General features: G+C 40.8%; 3 protein-coding genes across 15 annotated transcripts in view; all 3 read right to left on the reverse strand.

The window, feature by feature from the left end:
- Nucleotides 1–6,183, reverse strand: part of LOC115576952 (mitogen-activated protein kinase kinase kinase kinase 4) — a 43,898-nt gene extending 37,715 nt beyond the window's left edge. For all 12 annotated transcript variants that reach the window (XM_030409674.1, XM_030409671.1, XM_030409673.1 and 9 more), the window contains exons 1-2: nt 5,891–6,183; nt 5,476–5,541 (exon numbers count right to left, since the gene is read on the reverse strand). In XM_030409674.1, the coding sequence (XP_030265534.1) occupies nt 5,476–5,541; nt 5,891–5,947 (123 nt within the window). In that variant the 5' untranslated portion in view covers nt 5,948–6,183. The remainder of the gene's footprint in view (nt 1–5,475; nt 5,542–5,890) is intronic.
- A 3,548-nt stretch (nt 6,184–9,731) lies between these two features.
- Nucleotides 9,732–14,197, reverse strand: chst10 (carbohydrate sulfotransferase 10). Of its 2 annotated transcripts, XM_030410388.1 has the most exons (6): nt 14,050–14,197; nt 13,463–13,606; nt 13,266–13,375; nt 12,865–13,090; nt 12,461–12,566; nt 9,732–11,624 (listed from the first exon to the last, which is right to left on the reverse strand). In XM_030410388.1, exons 2-6 carry the CDS (start codon nt 13,566–13,568, stop codon nt 11,072–11,074), a joined length of 1,101 nt encoding a protein of 366 aa, XP_030266248.1. In that variant the 5' UTR covers nt 13,569–13,606; nt 14,050–14,197; the 3' UTR covers nt 9,732–11,071. The 2 variants fall into 2 exon arrangements, with proteins under 2 accessions (XP_030266248.1, XP_030266249.1); XM_030410389.1 differs by lacking the exon at nt 14,050–14,197 and having other exon boundaries at nt 13,456–13,606.
- A 903-nt stretch (nt 14,198–15,100) lies between these two features.
- rpl31 (ribosomal protein L31) lies at nt 15,101–18,119 on the reverse strand. The gene is made up of 5 exons (XM_030409285.1): nt 17,971–18,119; nt 17,343–17,446; nt 16,846–16,971; nt 15,257–15,369; nt 15,101–15,173 (listed from the first exon to the last, which is right to left on the reverse strand). Exons 2-5 carry the CDS (start codon nt 17,444–17,446, stop codon nt 15,142–15,144), a joined length of 375 nt encoding a protein of 124 aa, XP_030265145.1. The 5' UTR covers nt 17,971–18,119; the 3' UTR covers nt 15,101–15,141.
- Nucleotides 18,120–20,095: the final 1,976 nt, after the last annotated feature.

Raw genomic sequence — 20,095 nt, forward strand, 5'->3', positions numbered from 1 at the left:
CTGATGCTTTACAACAAAAATACAGAAACCTCAAGTCTGTTGAAATATGTACGCAAATAGAGTAACGCTTGAGAGATCCATTTCCAGTTACAATTTTGGCCTCCAACGATTGTGTAAACAACATGACTGAGATAAAACGATTATTGTGATGTATTCCACAAGACAATGATGCTTTTGTTTAGCTATAGTACACCCATATCTGAGTGGGAAATCAGCAAAAGCCACCAGCCAAATGCTATTAAATTATGAAATTGGTCGACACAAAACAATGATTTACTATTCAGTGGCTGGTCATTTTGATTTATCTGTTAATGGCTGGCAGATGTTCACATATCTATTTTTTTTTTTTTTTTTTTAATAAAAGCCCAAACTCACTTAATTTTTCACTCTTTTCTCACATTTATTAGACCAAGCAACTACTAAATTAATTGAGAAAATAAGTGACAGAACAATCAAAGATGAGCATTATTGGTATAAGAAAATATTGTTTTAATTTGTTTTCCAGCTGAATTATATCAAAGTTCAATGAATTATGTCCATGTAATCAATATTGACTAAAATGATTGGGATTATGATTTTTGCTATATTTGAGCATCCCTAATCCAATGTGTTACCAAGTGAAACATCTGATTTACTGTTGATGTCAACTTTAATTAAAACTTTTATCGTCCAAGTGTAAAATATCTGCCACATTTCAGGAATCCCTGCCAAAATTCTTTGCTTTGTGAGCATGTTAAAAATAAACAGTAGCCAAATTAGCAAAAAGACTGGTGATTTTTCTGTACTACATATATTAATACTGACTGACCAATCCTGGTTCATTAACAGAGACGGCTTAATAATTCCGCCCTGCTCTGTTACAGGACTGAGGCTGGATACCCTACAGGCAGTGGCACAGGGGTCGATGAGGATTAAACTGTAGTCAGACATCACCTCCCACCCCCTCTACGGTGAGCTGATGCATGGCATCGCCGCATTGAAGTGACACCTGGAGCGCCATTCACTAGTTTAAAAACTACATTAAGATTTCAGCACCAGCCTATTTTATAAAACCCACAATCCTCAGTTTCTTAATTTCTGAACAAACATTCAAAGCACCTTGCTGCTTTGATCACTGCCCTGAAGTAAGCGCCAGTCTCGCCCAGCACCATATGGCACCGGTGGGCATTTAACAGATTGTATGATAGGTTCTGCTCCCTTCTCGGCAACAGTCTCCACCCCCTGAGCCCGTCAGGCATTGCTGCTAGCCCCCCTGAGGACAGAGCTTCTTGTCCTGAGGGCAGGGGCGAGGCTGCCCCTGTAGTTGAGGGACAAAACAAAGGAAGGAGACGGAGGACAGGGTTGCTGAACTACCAAAAGATACTGTAAAGTTATTTTGTATTAGTTTGCTGATGGATATTTGTCTTATTACTGCAAGTGCAGTGCATGTGCACATAAAATATGAATCATCTTTCCATTTGGTGCTTGTGCTTTGGTGAGTATTTGGCCACATGACCCTGCCTGTGATTGTACCAAGTACAGCCCCCAGTCTAATCATCAGAGATCGTAACCATTGAATAAACACACATGCATGCTCAATGTAACATAAGGACATGAGACGGTATGAAAATTCTGGTGGGCACAGCCATGGCACACCCTATGGATGCAAAGCAGGCGGGGAGGCAGGTCAGCAGGGCCCCTGAAGCCTCAGGCCTGACTATATATGGCAATTCTGTAGAGCAGAGGGGATCTTCCCTGCATACCACAAACAATTTCAGGAATTATGTCTTTTTCTAAGTTATCATTACTCTCCTTTTTTTTCATTCCTACATCCACAGTGCACCTGAGATAGTGTGCAGAGCCAGCTGGTTCCGTGCCAACTGATAAAGAGTGAAGAGAAACTCAGAGAGAATCACTTAGTGCAGTGCTAGAGCAGTCCTTTCTAAGAGTGTGGCTATAAATGCATCAATCAATGCTCTTCTATTGAAAAATAAAGCCTTTTCCTGTGGATGCATACAGAATCAAAGATATTTCCATTTGGCAAGTAAATCTCTGCAGGCTACCTGCCACACTGGCGGATAAATGTCTGCACCAAAACAGTCATGTAATTAAAAACTATGCTGAGAGTCTCAGAGGCATTTTGTTGTCATTTAGAGGTGCTTCTGTTTTTCTATTTTTACCATCGCCAAGGAGGTTATGTTTTCAGCCTTGTCTGTTTTTTGGTTGGTTGGTGTGTCAGCAGGATTACACAAAACACTACTGAAGGGATTTCAACGAAACTTGGATGGAGGATGGGTCTTGGCCCAGAACAGACCCCATTAACTTTTGGTGTGGAAATGTCTTCACATTTTTTTTTTATTGTGAGTGTCAATTTAATGCCGATATTGAATCAAAACTGAAATCAAACAGGAACTATGTGATTGGAATTAGACTGATTTGGGCATTACTCATCACTAGTAATGCATCCAATGAAAAAATATTTACAACAAACATGGAGGCCAATATATCAACATGAATCATCTGCTGGATTACAGCACTGTCCTTGTGAGCCACTTTAAACACAAGTGAGGAATATGGCTACAGATGCCATGTGAGAAGTTTGGTTCTTATTTCAACAATGCAGCAGCATTTCACTGGTAATAAATAAATAAAACGACGTGGTTAAAATGCTGGTGTTGTAATAAATAAATTCCTTTTATGGTCTAGTTTTCAGAACAAGCATACGATAACAATACCTTTCAAATTGATCATTCACTTCTGTTGATAAGACTGTACTCCAGCAGTGCATCCAATCTGTAAATAGTTCCAAGCATCCATTCTGTATAGCTGGCTGCCCAGAGCAAAATAAAGTGATTTTTTTTTTTTTTTTTTTTTTACCCATAACGTAATTTTCATTATGGCCGTCATTCAGAATCTGCTGTGCTGCATTTTCAGAAGTTGACTGTAATCTGGCACCTCTCCAGGGGCAACGGCTGCCCTCTTGGCAGAGAGTCCAGCTGGAGAGCCAGCAGCACAGCATGGCACACAAGAACCTTGACACGGCTTTTTGGGTCTTAGAGATCAGCTTGGTTCTTTAATTTTCTGCGGAAAGCTGCACGTAGTGCAACACAACAGAGATGCACAAACAGATTTAGGTGGAATCTGATCCTAGGCCGGAAGTGATAGGTCTTAATCAGGTCTTTAGCTTCATGTTTTTTTTTGACATATATTGATACTATGTCTAAAATTGGAGCAAATTTGTTTTTCTACCAACTCTATCTAACAAATGTATCCAAAGTCCAGCTGTTGAAGAATATGTTTTGACAAAATAGGGTCTACAATAATCAAAATTGTGATTTATATCAGGAACTCTACGATCAAAGGATAAGTGAACAAGATTACAGATCTGACCAGACATTCTAAACAGGCAGCTATGGACCAAAAAAGCTTGCAAAACAGCTTTTCTACATAGTATCATAAAAGGTTTTTATGACAAAACAATAACCCTTAATATCATCTCACAATAACTGATCAATACATTATAATTGGCTGATTGGGAGAGTCATAAGGGGAAGAAATAAATTAAAACTTATACACTTGACATCTGTCGTGAAAACTAACTTTAAACTCAATATTTATCAAGATTAGACATACTACTCCCTACAGTCCACCTTAAATGACAAAAAAGTCAAAAGGCAAATGCCTCAAAGAAATCAAAAGTCACCACAAATCAAAGAGTAAAGAACGTTGGTCACATTGTGTTTCCTAAAAGGGCCTTGCAGTCTGTGACCAAGTGCTTGACAAAGCAGAAAAAAGCCCTCAGTGGGAAAAGAAACTCCACCCCGTTTTCAGTTGGGGGGCTGCTGTGATTATTCAGTCGGTTGGCGTTTTGAAACCCTGCGGACAAACTCCTCCTTTCTATGGATCCGACTGACTGACGGACTGAGAGAGACCCAAAGAACGAGGAGACAAACTCAGCTTTGTGAGAGTGGTGGGGCAGGTTCTGTCTGGAACTGGACAGCTGCTCTTCTACCAGTTGCAGCCACCCCCCCTTCCCTCCACCACCACCACCACACTCCCACTGCACATGCTCACAGGCCACATGCTCATTCAACTGGTTAACATGACTGTCAATGCACCGATCGAAAAAAAGAGGCTACTGCAGCATCGGGCTCCACTTTGCTACAGACAGTTTGGCTTATCTCAAGCGGGCTGTTTACGACCGTGTCTTTGTGTCAACTGCAGGCTAATCTGACAGGCCCTCTCTTGTACGAGCTCCATTCCCACACAGCAGCACTCGCAAATAGAATTAGCATTGGACAGTGAATGGAGCGAGAGATTAAACTGGACAAAAAGAGGGGAGAAGCAGTAATTCTCCGTCCCATACGCCCGGCTCAAAACCATCTGGTGGGAAGATAGCGCGCGAGCCTCACACTTCCTAATGACAATCATCCGCTCCGTCTCTCCACGAGGGCTCATTTCAGGTGGGGCGATCGTATGAGCGCATGCACACCGATGGGTTCGCTCTGGGAATTGAGGCACATGCGGGGGGTGGGGGGGTGGGTAACCTGGAAGTTCACTGCACTAGGGGATTGAATGCAGGTCACTGGAGCACTGTAGGCTGTCAGAATTAAATACACAGCTTAGCTTGCTGCTTAGTGCACAAGCAAATTGATGTATTTTTTTTTTTGTTTTTGGCTAGCCTATTAACAGTCTGCGCCTTGGGGAAACTAGATGTCTGCTCAACGTATAGGTATGTGGTTAAATGTCATGAAGGAGTGTGGCAGCCGGCAACAAAATGGAGCCTCCACTGACTAGCTTAGCTGCAGCAATAACAACACAAGGGGGCCCATTACAACATTAATAGGCTGGGAAAGGATGTCTCTCTAATCCAAGGCCATTCCCTTTAAACAGACTGACCACATCTTCCTCCTCTACGTCCGCCGCCTTTCCCTCTCTCTCCCCGGCGATGCCTTTCGACAGCCGCAATGTTCATTTTTCTACAGAGAAATGTGACACAGAGAGCAGATGGCCCAGAGATGTTGGATTCCCATCCGCTGAACTGAAAAGAGTCCTGGATTTGGACAGGATGTGAAATTAGGTTTTGTTAAAGAAAGAAAAGAAGAATGAGCTGCAGACAGAGACACGAGGCCAGCAGGATTATGACAGACAGATTTCCCCATCCTCGCCTCCTTACCTACTTTTCAGTAAGGCAGGTGATGTAAGATCGGTGATGCATCAGACTGTAGACTGTCTGATTCACTCTTTACACTAACCTCCCTGCTGAATAACACCCTGATCAGACTGATAACCAAAACAAGCTACTATCACCAGAAACACCATTACAATCTCCCCATTTCCTTTTACGTGTGGTGTGGTCTGATGGCAGCATTTGTGAAAGACGTGTCTTTTCACTGTCACTTCCATTGTTCCCAGGCTTGATAAGGGGAGCAAAAAAAAAAAAAACATTGAGCACTGTGAAAACAGGACAGGCCATGCACTGCGCCTCCAACCAACCTTGTATACTTGTCCATAGGTGCCATTTCCAACTACCTCCACCAATTCAAATATCCCAGCTGGATCCTGAAAAGAAAAAAAAAGACAGAAGGACGATTCAGGGTAAATAAATAGCAGTGTTAATATTTTTTTGTTCTTTTACACACACAACATTGTCCAGTGTGAGCCAGCTGTTGCGCCCTGGTCTACCCTACATGCCAAATGCATCTCGAACAAAGGAAAACCAGACACTGGCAACACCTCGCTATGGCTCAGCGGTCATTTTCAATACTTCGGCTCTAACAAGAAGGGACACTGGAGAGCAGGTTAAATCTCGCCAACGCTAGTCCGACCGAGGGACGTGCGTTCGGTCGAGCCCTGTGAAATAAAAGAGAGCGGCGAGCAAAACACACGGGCTCGGTTCGGCAGCACTCACCCGCAATGAAGCCAAGTCTATGTCTACTAGACTTTTAGCTGGAGAGTCGTTCGCCATCTTTCAAATAAAAAGCCGAGCTTTCCTTTGCGTGAACAAAAAACAACTGCCGCTGTATCATTGGAGGGGACTTCGGCGTGCAAACGAGACAGAGGCCGTCGCGTATTCCTCTCTGTGGGCTCTGCTTCTTAGCAGCAAATGCTGGGATCTCTCTACTCCATGTTGAGGTGGCAGCAGCGGGCTCCCTGTCCGCTCTCTCCCAGCTCGTGCCACTGGCGACAAGCTCGAGCGAAGACGTCGACTTCCGCCGAGGCGTTTCAGCATAAAAGCCTCGCTGATGTCCCTGTCTCGTTTTGCGAAACACTGACATGCAAAGTATCCTTAAACAAATAGGCCAACATATAATGTCTCATCAGAGTGTGCCTTCTTTAACCAGTAGTGGAAGAAGTACTCAGATCTTTAACTTAAGTTGAGATAGAAGAAGAAGAAGAAGAAGAAGAAGAAGAAGAAGAAGAAGAAGAAGAGGAATCTTTATTTATGGCAAATATACAATAGACGCAAAGTATCCTTAAACAAATAGGGCAACTGTTTTGGGTTTTTTTTTAAGCCAAATAATGTCTCATCAAAGTGTGCTTTCACTAACCAGTAGTGGAAGAAGTACTCAGATCTTACTTACTAACTTAATTTGAGATAGAAAAAGAAGAAGAAGATTTTTATATGTTACATTATGGAATTACAATCAATGATGTATCTACATGTAAGCATTACTTACTGGTACATCCATTTTTGATTGTATTTAGTGCAACCAACCTTAATCAGTCAATCACTTAGGAATTAAAGCTCTCGGATAAATGTATTGGAATATTAAATAGCTATATTTATATACGAGTACCTCAAAATTGTATTAAAGTGCAATACTTACTGTGTATCTTGTTGTTTTTTTTTTTGTATGGACCTTGAGTCTGAAAATAAAGCTTATCTATCTATCTAACTAACTTAAATGTAAGACTACAAATACTTGTGTAAACGTAGTTAGTTTTTGACAATTCGCAGTCATAGCATATTCTCGTGTATAAAAGCACAATGAATGCACATGTCTGGGATAAGTCTCGTGCAATCTGTGTCAGCCAGTTTTCTATGAAATGAAATGAATTGCAGTTGTTCGTTGATTTTTCCTACAATTTGTTGTTTTTCCTTCCGAGTACATTTTATGTTGAAAGTACGCCAGCTAGGTTTCCGCTTTTCTCCTGCCCTCTCCGGTCTGACTTGACGCAGCCTCGACTGAGAACCGCACAAACACAGGAAGCCGGTCGGCTTCACGCAGAAAAGAAAAAAGGGCTGGGCCTCGAAGCATAAAAAACGTGGACACGGAGGTGATCTTTAATGCACCCTGCACACATACGATCCTCATCACCTGCACACCGCCCCGCGTGTTTTCATATATACAGTCGCACCAGCAGGAGGGCCGCTGAGACAAATAGAGGCAGACAGGAGGATAGGAGCCCCCCGCCCCCTCCTCCCCTCCGCACAGCATCCTCATGGACATGCGCATGTTCGACTTCAGTGTCAATATTGGTAATCATGGGTGTGGCAAGTGAGCAATCTGAGAAGTGATGTTGGGTATGTTAGTTCCCAAAGTGGACTCTAGGGAGGAGCATGGGACAGAGGGAACACATAAAATCACTTCATCATACTGGCTTCTCATATGAGAGCTTTCACTGTGTACCCTCTTCAAATAGTGTTTTTTTTTTAAAAAAGATCCAAACATGTTTTCATTTTGAGTGTTTCGCCAGGGATGTTTTGCATCACTCTCTGTGAAGATTTGTGATAATCACCTCCTTCATAATATTAAATTGGTTGGAGATTAATCAGAGCACAGTCTCCAGCCTCAGCTTCCCACCAGGCAAATCAATGTATAGGATGCTGAATTATTAAGGGGAAAAAAAATCAGTCATTATCTTTTCATCTCCATCTCAGTGTAAAGTAACGGGAAGTTTTGGGTCAACAAACTCTTTTCTGGATCCTCACAGCCAGACAGCGTTGCAGCAACTAGAGTAGATGGGGGGTTTAAAAAAACCTTAAAAGCATTAGAAAAAAAAGAAAAATGGGTCCATTAAGCTTGTCCAGTGTATTACAAGTCTCTAGATCACAAATCGATTTTTACATTTTTAAGCCTAAACCTTATTGTTATTACAAAGCTACTGAGTACATACCCCGCCTGAGAACTTGACCGTTCATCAAGGGTGAAAATAACGCGTTTTCAAATCAGTTTCAGCAACAACAAGAGATTCGCTTGAAAAAAAAATTAAAAAAAAGGAGAGTTAATAACGCCTTTTTAATACATTTGTGATAGTAGGGTCCCGGAGGATGAGCTGTTTTGTGAACCACGAAACTTCACCTAGCTTTACGTCAGCATAGGGATTTACATTTTTAGGCATAAGTTAATAGCATATGGTGGTAATACACTATATCCTGGAGTGGTCACATAAACAGAGGGCTGTTTGAAACCCAGTGGCACTCCCCCAGCATCTTACAGCCCTCGAGGGCAAATGTTCAGCCGCAGCGCTCCAGTTATTTATCACCACTGTCAAACAGAAAAGAGCTAATCTTTTGCTTAAACAAACTTCTACCCAACATTCAAACGACAGGACGGGACGAACCAGTCAGACAGGGCGATAGAGGTAACCACACATAACACACAGACACACAAGAGCATACAAGCACAAAGCCTCACTCGGGGGCACCAAGTGTAATACTCGAGACACTTAACTAACGCTTAAGCTCCGTAAATCAACTTAAATCCATCCGCAGTAATGCAAAGCTTATACAAATGACCCTGGTAATGTCATCCCTGTTCCACCCCGCATCGTCTTGAGGTGTTTGTTGCTGACATGTGGCTGTGAAGTCATTATTTTGCCCTCATTCATAGGGTGCAAGTGTCAGTCGCGATGACATTTATTCACTAGTTCCACAGAGATTGTGGCCTCATTACCAAGCAGTGGTATTTTGAATGTTTTACTGCCACCTTGGGGATATTTGATAGTGTTGCAGCAACACACAGCACACATTTAAACTGAGGATGTGACATACAGTAGCTTTACTGCTCCTTTTCAGCGCTCACATACATTTTTTTTGGGCCGCAAACAACTATTTTTTATTGTCTGTTCATCTGCTGCCTGTTCGCTGTTTGGTGTATGAAATGTCAGGAAATGGTGCAAAGTGTCTGCTTCACCAACCCTAAGATGATGCCTTCAAATGCCTTGTTTTTGTCCGTAAGGAAAGATGTACAGTATAGTGTCATAGAGGAAGAAAGAAACCGGAAAAGATTCACATTTAAAAAGCTGGAATCAGAGAATATTGACTTGTTTTCCCTAAAAAGAATTTAAAAAATCACTATAACCAATTTATTGAGATATATAGTATCATCGCCAATAGTTGGATGGTAGGTGAATAATTTAATAGTTGACAACAGGGCTGGGCGACATCGTGTAGATATTTTGTTTAAGTACCCATTGGTCAACCCTATAATATTTTTGCAATATCAATATTGACATTATGTATTGCGATATATTCTAGAAATATTCAAAATCAGTTTGAACGTTATATTGCACAGCCCTTCTTTCAGCTGTGGGGTGTCACAACTCGCTAAATCCACAATTCACTTTGTTTTTTCAATTTTAACGCCCCAGTTTGATTCATTTCATATTTCTTTTTTAGCACAGCTGATTTTCAACATTTTGCCTGAGAGCAAACTAGCAAAAAAAAATATTGTAATAATTTAAAAATATATTATATGAATGCCCAGCCCTAATGGACAGCTCATCGACCGAGCTCTAATGCAAACTCACACATAAACACCAACACTTTTCTACTAGCAAAGATGAAAGAATGAAGCCTTAATGAATCCTGTATTCTCACTGCTAACAAAAAAGCAGCAAAGAGCACTTTTTTTCCCCCCACATGGAACTTTATTACTAACTAGCTCTTGTAATATGACCACCTGTCCAAAAGGTCACCAGGTGGGTGCATGGAGGCAGTACCGTCTGACAACTGAGACACTGTTTGCACCACCCGTCAGCAGGTTAATATTATAAATAGCAACATGTAATACAAATGTTGAGTCGCAAGTCATGTTAAGAACATTTACACAGTACATGTCTGATAGAAAAATGACCCTTCAAAATACAGTGCCAGTTTCCTTCATTGTCCCAGTGCAGTTAACAGCTAAATAAATGCATAAACAAAGCATTTGTTATCTTTTGTCAGTTTAAATAAAAGGCAGAGCAACCAGAACAATGGCTACAATACAGATCGGGGCATCGCCAAGGTTGTCCTTCGTTTTCATTTTTGATGCCACACCATGACATTTGAAGAGTCATTTACTGTCCTGTGAGACATTAATACGCCTTGTATGAAGTCAAAATGGCAAAAATTGTAAAAAGTTAACACGGATTTGTAGCTCATAAAAACTTCAATGAAAACTATCATTTTCCAGCCAGTTCCTATTATATTCTTTTTTTTTCTTCACATTCCTTGTCCAAAAATGTGAGCATTCCTGATACAGATGGTCCTCGCCTACATCTAGTATGACAGGAAGGAGTGCGGGAAGGACACGACATGTCAAAACGAGTAGCACTGTCCACAGCTTTCCTCGACATGATGAATCATTAAACTGATTATCCATACAGTGTGGTATAATAGCTACATTACAGGTTGACGGGCCTGTACCCCTGGCATTACAGAGAATACCCCAGACGTACGAGGATAATTAAGTCATAAACATTAAATATAAAGATGACACGTGTCTCAATTTGAACTGTACCTGTACTTCGTCTTTATATTGACCTTTTTTCCCCACACAAACTGGTAAACTCTGTTGAATCTCATTATGCGACTGTGTGGCCAGCACTGACATGCCATGTTCTGTAGCAACACTGTCCGCCTCCCTTCGGCGTATGGTGACTCTATAGGTTTGCTAACGGCACACTTACAGCTTCTCTTTCATAAATATTGTTAATAGGCAGGGCTTTTCAGTCACTGCAAATATGTAACAGTGAGCAATCTACTGCATACCAGCCTTGTAGGCATGTCAGTCAGCTACGATACACCTCCGTCTCAGTAAGTCAAAGATGTTGAGAGGATTTTATATGAAAACAGGTCAGGTTTTAGTCAGTGTTAATCATTTTAGTTCAGTAGAAAGTCTGGGCTCGGGTAACCGAACAGCTGGAAATCGCCCTGGTAACGTGCGTAGAGACGCCTGACGTCCCGCTTGCTGATGCCTGAGAAGTAGTGCTCGACCTTTGTCCTGTTGTAGCGGGTGATGCCTGGAGGAATGGCGGGGTACGACACCAGCTGATCGATGCCCGCTGCTTTGAGGATGTACGGGGCGTCTTGCTCCAGTGTCTCATGGTGGCCCACTGCGCTGTAGTGTATCTCGCACGGTGCGCACAAGTCCGCATACGTCACCCAGTGAATGATGTGTTCACCGAATTGCCGGTCCATGCGGCGGCGCCCTTCCACGTCGCCCAAGTACCGGACAAAGTCTTCAAAGTGCAGGCCCGAGGCCGAATGGTCGCTGTCACGATGGCTCTTGCGATACTTACGGATGATGGCTGGAGCGATGTCATGCTTGTACCAAGGTTCAAAGCGAGGGTTCTTCACAAACTTGTCCTTGAACGCAGATATCAGGCGCTCAAAGGGATCTCTCACGATGAAGAACTTAAAGTAAGTGCTCAATCTGTTGGGACACAAATGTTTGGTCGATCAGTCAGTTGAAAGAAAATTAGTTGCAAACTGTTTTGACAATCGATTCATCGTTTCAGTTTTTCAAGCAAAAGATGAAGGCTTACTGAATTTTTTATTCTTTGGGTTTTGGACTGTTTAGATATAAGCAATTTGAAAACATCAGTTTGGGCTCTGGGAAACTGAGACGAACATTTTTTACATTGTTTGGCATTTTATAAACCAAACAATGAATTGAGAAAATAATTGGCAGATTAAGATTTTTTTAAACAAAGCTTTTTCTTTGCATTTTGGCATTTGAACACACCTCAACAGTGTTCAAGTTCACTGAAAAGATTTTGGAAAACTCCTTCCTGAGTGAAATATTCAGAAACGTCACGGTTCACAGCAGGACGGACAGAAATGGAGATTTTTGGAACTTTCTAACACATTCTAACTGGGCCTTACCAGTGTATGTAGCATCACTGGTAAAAGTAAACTTGGATTATGTGTAATTACATTGTGGAGAATGACATTTGCACATTGACAGAATGGATGTTAGTAGTCAAATTTAAAGGAAGATAAACATACATTAAAACACAATGATGGAAAGAGGGAAAAATAGCTGACAATGTTTTAGTAAAATTATTTCTGAAACATGACTTTTTTTTAAAAATACCTGTATACGTGTGGGATTAGGCCTATTTAAAAAAAAAAATGTTTTAAATTAAAACAATCCTTTTTCGCAGCCCTGCCTCGCAATGGATAATACAGTTAGCCAAAGGTTGTTGCTTCATCAGCAACTGTCATCCAGCCAACAGTGCACATCTATCACAGCGACTCCACACCAACCTGTGAGTAATTTCCTGCGGCGTGAGTGAAGAGAGACGGGGCAGGCCGTTCTTCTCGTGATCGTGAACAAGGTTTTCTGGGATCTCCTCCACTGTGGGGAACGCTCCTGCCAAACATGAATAATACAAGTCATCAACTGAGTTCTCTAATTAAACAAAAAGAAGATGAGTCAATACTGCAACCTCATGTTTAACAAAAATGTGTAACTAGATATTTAGAAGACTGATGGCTAAATTGCAAATGGTATTTATCAGATACTCCTTGTTATTAGATTAAGGTGTTCATTTATTGATGCCCCTTGGGAGAAATTTGCAGGTAACACAGCAGTACAGAGGGAAATAAGTGGTATTTACAGAGGGAAATAAGTGGCAGTAGAGTCAACATGTGCAGAGTCCCACATTTACCATTGAGCACAATTAGGACCTTCTTCCACTGTGTGTTTCCAACTTTAGGTGTCTGGCAGAACAAGATCTTGTGTTTGTCGCAGACAAAAATGCGGTCCAGGACAAACTTGCTGATGGAAACGTGAGTCAAATTCCTGAGGCTGCTGTTCTTGCATACAGTCGAGAGCAAGTCGATTCGCCTCTCAGAAACAGACTGCCAGTCTGACATTGTAGGTATGGCTGAGGGCTGAAACACACACACACACACACACACACACACACACACACACACACACACACACACACACACAATACTAATGTGACTGATAGCTTAGTTTTTCATCTGACTGTATAGAAAAGAAGTGATCGTTTCAAATTGAGTCAGGGGTGGAGGACATCTGGTAACAAGCTGCATTAGTCACCTGATCAGATGGCTTTGAAGCTGGTTTTTCTGGGTTGGAAACCGAAATGGGTTTAACCACCTTGGTTCCTGGCACTGTCCAACTCTGACCACCAGCCCTCTCACCATAGTCTGAAAACACATATAAGACTGGGCTGATCACATGAACCTCTACAACTGTCCCGTCTTTTGTGATCAACATGCGAACTTACAGCTTACCATCCACTGCTCTGAAGCTGATGAACTTGCTGACAAACATCAGGATGAGCAGCACCCAGCCGCAAGCCCCGAGGAGCAGCCAGTGGTGCCGCATCGCTTCGCCCATCAGCCGACGGCCATGGAAACACTGTGCGGCGCTCCCACCTGGACACACAGACAGCTGACTGTAGACTGTACTGGACGAGCTAGCTGTTAGCTTAAATATTGGCTGACAACACTAATATTAACAACCGTCTACAAAAGCCCAATATCAACTAGCTAAACTACTGTAACACCTAACCAAGCTAGCATTATCAGCGTGTTAAGTTAGTATAGCGTTATGAGTTAGCTGGAGAGATGACATTGCTTAGCTACTTAGCCTATGTTGTATATGGTTAGCTACCAACGACTAGCATTAACGTATCCAAATAACTGAATTCAAGCTAGCTAGCTGGTCAGTTATTTAGCCAGCCAGCTAGCCACACCTGTCTATACCACAGTGAGTAGTCATGAAGAAGACAACTTCAACAGTGCTAACGTTCATTTTTCTAGTTGGTAAATTCAATACGTGAAAACCGACACAGCGCCAGAGCAGCTCCATGACTTACCTTCTTGTTTAGTTACAGCTAATTTACAGTTGGACAAACTCTGGAAGAAATGTTTGACGATGCCATCGCGTCTATCCTGCTGCTGCCTCCCTGTTCCCTCACAACAACATCCGACTGCTAATAAATAAGCAGCGCCCCCTACTGACTGCTCTGCACCAAAGGACGTTTAAAGGGACAGCGTACATAACATAGTTTGTATTAAGCTTATCCAGATGTTTTAATTCATGGTAATGATACTATCTCAAAACAGATCATAAAGCTGCTCCGTGCAGTCAGGATACTTCAGACTGCAGAAACAGTGATTCTAATAGGAAAAATTACCATAGTTTAATTTCAATTAGTCAATCCCACACAGGTTTGAATGATTATCATGTAAATGTCACAGCTGTTTGTGTGCCACACCATTTAGGCATTGCAACTGCACTTTACTTTCCATTAAAATAATGTGCTTGAGAATCAGATGCAATCCTTTCATTATGTAATCATGACAGCATATACAAATACAATGGGTCAAATGCAACTCATGATTGTTGCAGTGCAAATAAGTATAATATATGACTACATTTCATAATTTTACACATGATTGGAAGATTTCAATGAGCTGGCAAAGCTGCCAGCCCATTTGTGTACAAAATATAAAAAATTCAAATAGCACCCCCTACTGTTTTAGGGATGGGACACAGACAATTAGGTACCAAGACAGCATCATCACTGTCAAGAGAACATTCTAACAAGATATTTCTTTGCCATACAGAGACAAGGTCTGCCTGCATTACTAAAACACTCATTAAATGGTGGAAGCAGTCAAATTACAGTCTCAAACATGTCATTACAAACAATCTGTTTGCAAGGAATGTGATTATATTTAGACTGATGAAGAGCAGGTTTGCTCTAAACATCAATACTTGACTTGGTGCATAACTAATTTGGGCATTGGAGCTGTGTTTCATATACAATCCCCCACAATCATTATAAACATGAATCTAAATTCAAGATAAGTAAATGACATTCAGTTAAGTGCAGAAGCAGAAATAAAGACAGAAGACAAGAGTTCATTTTATTTCATTTATTCCACTCGCAGAGGGAACAAATTTAGTTTTCATCAACATTGACTGTCTGCAGACCTGTAGGAAAAAAAGGGAAACAATTAGTGAAATGTTTATTGCTTCAGGTGGTGAATGACAACATGAGTGAGTACCATATTCACCTTTGCAAGTGGTGACAGGAACGTATGTGACAAGGGTGTACAGTTTGTTGGGAGAGTCCTCGTCCTCATTACGCTTCCTTGACAGGCGTACGCGCATCCTGTATGGCACGTTCCTGCAAAACAGACGTTAACATGGTTACTATTTTTACTAAATTCAAGCCACTAGAAATGGTTTCACATCTGTGCACCGATCAGCAGATTTGTCAAGGCTCCAACTTTATGTTCATGTTGGAGTATTTGTCAAAATATTTATTATACACTATAATAGAGCTGCAATAATTGGTCTATCAACTGGTTGATCAAGAAACGAGATCCCAGACTATTTGGATGACCTAATTGTTTCAGTCATTTGTCCACATAAAAATGTCAAAACATTTTCTGGCTCCAGCATCTTCAGTTTAAAGGGTTTGTTGCTTTTCTTTGTCATTTTGTTAGTAAATGAAGAGTCTTTAGCTTCTGAACTCAATGATGGACAAAAGAAGCAACCTGACGACATCACTTTCAGCCCTGGGAAATTGCGAGGAGAATTTTTCACAATGTGTTTGACATTTTAAAGGCTAAGCAGTTTAATCGAATAATCCAATTTATTGATTATGAAAATATAGATGCAGCCCTACACTATCCTGTTGATGCCATTTTCAGAGAAGAGTAATGAACATAGGATATCCAAGATATGCAGACAGCTGGGTAGCATTGTTATTTCTCATGTCTTTTTCGCTTCCTGGCAGTAATTAAGAGAAAAAAAGTGCTTACAACAGCTCACTCATAGTAACAGGACCCGTCACTAAGTCCTTCCACCATCAGCACAGAATTCGAGGATTTCTAATTTCTATAAAATTGTCGTGTGTACCGAAGGCACTTCATGTCGGAGCAAGTTTAACATTTTTATCTCACAATAGTCACCAGCGACTTAGACTTGAATTACAAGCATAAGGTTACACCTGTTCTTTTTTTCCCCCACCCATTATATTTTTTTTGTGTTGTATAAGCTGAGGGTAGAATTTCTCAAACCACATGTTGGAGCATCATGTGGCACAGACATTACTATAGCACAGTCACTGCTTATATCAAGATGTCCACAGCAACACTTGGAGAGGCAGGTCAATTTAGGAATATGGTCATTAGAATTAACTTAATCTACATTTTCCCAACAGGTTAAATGACTGCATCAGGTGAAAAACAAATGAAACAGAATTACACTTTTAAGACTTTAACATCAAGATGTGGACTTTCACGAAGAAGAACTTGACTCACCTTATTAATTCAATTAGAAACAGAAATAGTTTTAAAGTCTTACTGACAGTGCTACACACTTTAAGCTGCAGCTTACATTGTGTATAAAAAAAAAAAAAACACTACAGTTTAGTAGGCGATGGCGCCAACAAAAATACACATTTCTGCTATATTATGCCATCTCACAGAAACAGTCTCAGCACACTCTCCTTCAGGTAGCACATGCAGGACAGCGTGCAGAGTAGTTTAATACTTAAAACGACGTTTATTTCATTATTTTATGACCATCAAGACATCAGTCCATGTTGGGTGTGTGCTCTTCCTAAGATGTGTGTACCAACAGTGCATCATCTCACCTGACACCCTTGCTCCACACTGCCTTGTTGAGGCGAGTGTCAATGCGGACATCAGGGGTTCCCATCTCCTTCACGGCGAACTTGCGGATCTCCTTGATGGCGCGGGGAGCCCTTTTCTTGAAACCACTGCAGGGAGACGAGGCCGTTAATGATACAGAACGCAACCACTCCAATGCTGACAATCATTTTGCAATCCATCAAACAACATTGAACACTTGTTGCCTGAGCTTTCTGCTTCTCTACTCTCAAGGATTCAGGTTGATGTGAAACACTGTCAACGACACCAACTATGCTAGCAGCACGGCTAGCAACATTTTAGCATTGAAACCACTTAGAAACACTATCATTATACCTTAATAACTTGATTAAAAAGATGAGATGAAATAACAGAAGAATCGTTGCTTAGAAACCTATAACGCCGTCTTTAAAGCAGCAATTTGCAGCAATGTCCCTGAATCAAGCACCTCCAGAGCCGTCAGTGTCCGTGCTGTACTTACATTCCATGGATGCGCTTGTGGATGTTGATGGTGTACTCTCTGGTCACAACCTCGTTGATGGCTGAACGCCCCTTCTTTTTCTCTCCTTTCTTGGTGGGGGCCATCTAGTAACAACATACGTGCATTACTGCTTGAGCATATTATTCAAAGTCACTTATTAGCTTCAGAAAAAAAACACCACCACCAGCAGCTTCTTTGCTAGCAGAAACAAGGCACATTTTCGGATACACTGACGCCCAATGTTAGCACAAACCTTCCTTGCTTAAACACAATTCAACGCAAGCCAACCTGCGGGCTAAACGAGGGGATAAGTAGGACTTGCGTTAAAACAGCACTTTAGTCAAGTGCGAGCGTTTTAGGTTATAAGCTATGTCACACATTGTCTTTCTTGCTAATGCAAAATGTGAGCGCTTCACAGCCGGGCAATATGAAGCCCAGCGCTCGGTCCAACGCTACCATTCACCGCTTTTAACTATCTTTCAAGACGTTCGAACACACCAAAACCCTTATATTAACGACAATGTAACACTATTATAAATGTATTGACTATGTGTGGTGTCAATTGCGGGTTTAATATCGCGGGATGGCGTTAGATTGTAGAAATATAATTCCCGACAACAATACTCACTTCGGCTCGTAGTTGAGACGGAAGTCGGAAGGACGGATCTAAGGCACAGGATTGTGGGTAAAGGAAACCGGTCCGTTTTATATGATGTTCGTCAGCAACAAATGTACGAGTACAGGTTCCTCTTGGTATTACCTTGCCTTGTTCAACACACTCGCACTGTTAATATTTGTACTGATATGCCAGCGTAGGAGAGAACACAAGACACATTTCCACCATTCACAGTATATGTCATTTTTTATTTTGTGTATTAGACTGAAGAGATGGTGTTCAACCGGCAATTAGTCACCTGGGGCCTCATTTATTAACCAGGCGTACAATGACTTGAACAGAAAACCATGTTTAAACGGGTGTTTATAAAATATCAACTTACCTCAAAGTCTAGACTAAAGATATTTTCCTGCTGGTTATGGAGGGATATACAGGACACATATGCATCCAAGCCGGTGGTAGACTTTGAATGAGCTTTATAAAAATAATATGCAGCTGTGACACACTCAAAAGAAGCGCGTGTAGCTTTGTTTTTCAATCCCACTTCATACCACAGAAACATATGTGTTGTCTCGCAGTTTCCTCTAAATCGCTGTGATCTCGTTTTCCAAAAAGATACATTTTCTCTTTGGGTCCATGGCTTTTCCTGGCACTATATAAGACGTGATCACAGGCGTGAAAGTCACAGACGGGGTTCTTAGAACCTGCTGAAGCAAGGTTTTTATTACTCAGCATGTTTTATGAATCGAACTTAAGCACACTAATGGAAATCGTCTTAAGACTGAGTACAAGTAAAATTCTGAGATCGCTTTCATAAATGAGGCCCCTGGTCTATTTTATTGTCTTTCTCAGACAATATCTACCGCAGCATATTGCTGCAATGCCAGACAAACAAAGCACTATCATGTAACGTAAAGTTTGTTATAACAAAATGTTTTTATATCATTAGATATTTACATGATTACATCATAAAAACTTATTATCATAAAATGAAATATTTTAGGATATAACAGTGTGTATTACCTGATAACAAACTGTTAGAAAATAAAAGTTTATAACATAACTTATATGTTAAAACATGTGTTTCACATTATAATATAGTAATATTACATGAAAAAATATTTTTAATATGAAAGAAAATAATGTGAATAAATGTCATAAATTATCAAGATGAATGTTTAGGTGCTATATCATGATAAATAACATATTGTAAGAGTAGATTACCTAATAACTTGAAAACCTCTTGTTATAACAAAACTATAAACTTTTCACTTTGTAACATGATACTAATATTATTTTATTTTTTTCCTGACATGGCAGCAATAAGCTCCCACAGCTATTAAACATAAAAAACAATGCTTGATAGCTTACACTTTAATGCCACTGCATAACACTTAAATTGTGACTTACTGTCAAAGTTTAGGAGAAATGTTATTTTGGACAAATTTGCAAGAAGTAGCACCGAAAGAATTCTTAATGAAGATTCATTCTTAAGAGGTAATGTGTGGTAATGTGTCAAATTCATCACTTAAACCTCAAAATGCAATAGTTTGCATCGAGGAGCCATCCTCACAGATCTCGTTAATTCAACAGGATGATCTAGTGCTACATTTGAAGTCCTCCAGGTTCCAAGTCGTCCTTATTTGACAAAATTTTAAATGTCATTCTACATTTATTTTACAGTAAAAAAAAAAACCCAAACAAAAATACAGCGTCAAACCAGATATCATTATTTGCACATCTCAAAACTGAGTTGGAAAAAATAAATATGTAGTAGAAAAGTGTTTTCCGACAAGAGTTGTGGGCTGACTAAAAGATGGCGGCTATATCAGAGCCCAATCTCTTCATGTCTGTAATGTCACTTAGATCTCAAGTCACAGTTGCATGGGTGGGGGGAGGCATCATGTTGAATCCAGGGCTCTAAGATAACAGCCTTCCCCATTCTTATTAGGTTCTTTAAACTGGTCAGTGCATCACTGACGCTGGCTTTGTCCATTGATTTTGTGTCCGAGCACAACCTTCTCTCTTTTCAAGTGTCAACTGCTGGACTAAGAGTGTTGATATAACCACATCCCAGCAGAGGTTCAGTTTATCCACTTGTACCAGTCTTTTATTGTGACTCTGGACGGTCAACCAC

Source organism: Sparus aurata, chromosome 24 (genome assembly GCF_900880675.1).
Source record: "Sparus aurata chromosome 24, fSpaAur1.1, whole genome shotgun sequence".
NCBI lineage: Eukaryota > Metazoa > Chordata > Actinopteri > Spariformes > Sparidae > Sparus > Sparus aurata.

Bases quoted from the DNA above. Each gene is read 5' to 3' on its own strand.
- chst10 (XM_030410388.1), bottom strand. From the start codon at position 13,568: ATGGGCGAAGCGATGCGGCACCACTGGCTGCTCCTCGGGGCTTGCGGC. The intron at 13,376-13,462 runs GTAAGCTGTAAG...ATGTGTTTTCAG, and splicing joins CAGCTTCAGAGCAGTGGATG to ACTATGGTGAGAGGGCTGGT. The intron at 13,091-13,265 runs GTGACTAATGCA...TGTGTGTTTCAG, and splicing joins CTTCAAAGCCATCTGATCAG to CCCTCAGCCATACCTACAAT.
- rpl31 (XM_030409285.1), bottom strand. From the start codon at position 17,446: ATGGCCCCCACCAAGAAAGGAGAGAAAAAGAAGGGGCGTTCAGCCATC. The intron at 16,972-17,342 runs GTAAGTACAGCA...GTCTCCCTGCAG, and splicing joins CACAAGCGCATCCATGGAAT to TGGTTTCAAGAAAAGGGCTC. The intron at 15,174-15,256 runs GTGAATATGGTA...TTTTTCCTACAG, and splicing joins TCCTGTCACCACTTGCAAAG to GTCTGCAGACAGTCAATGTT.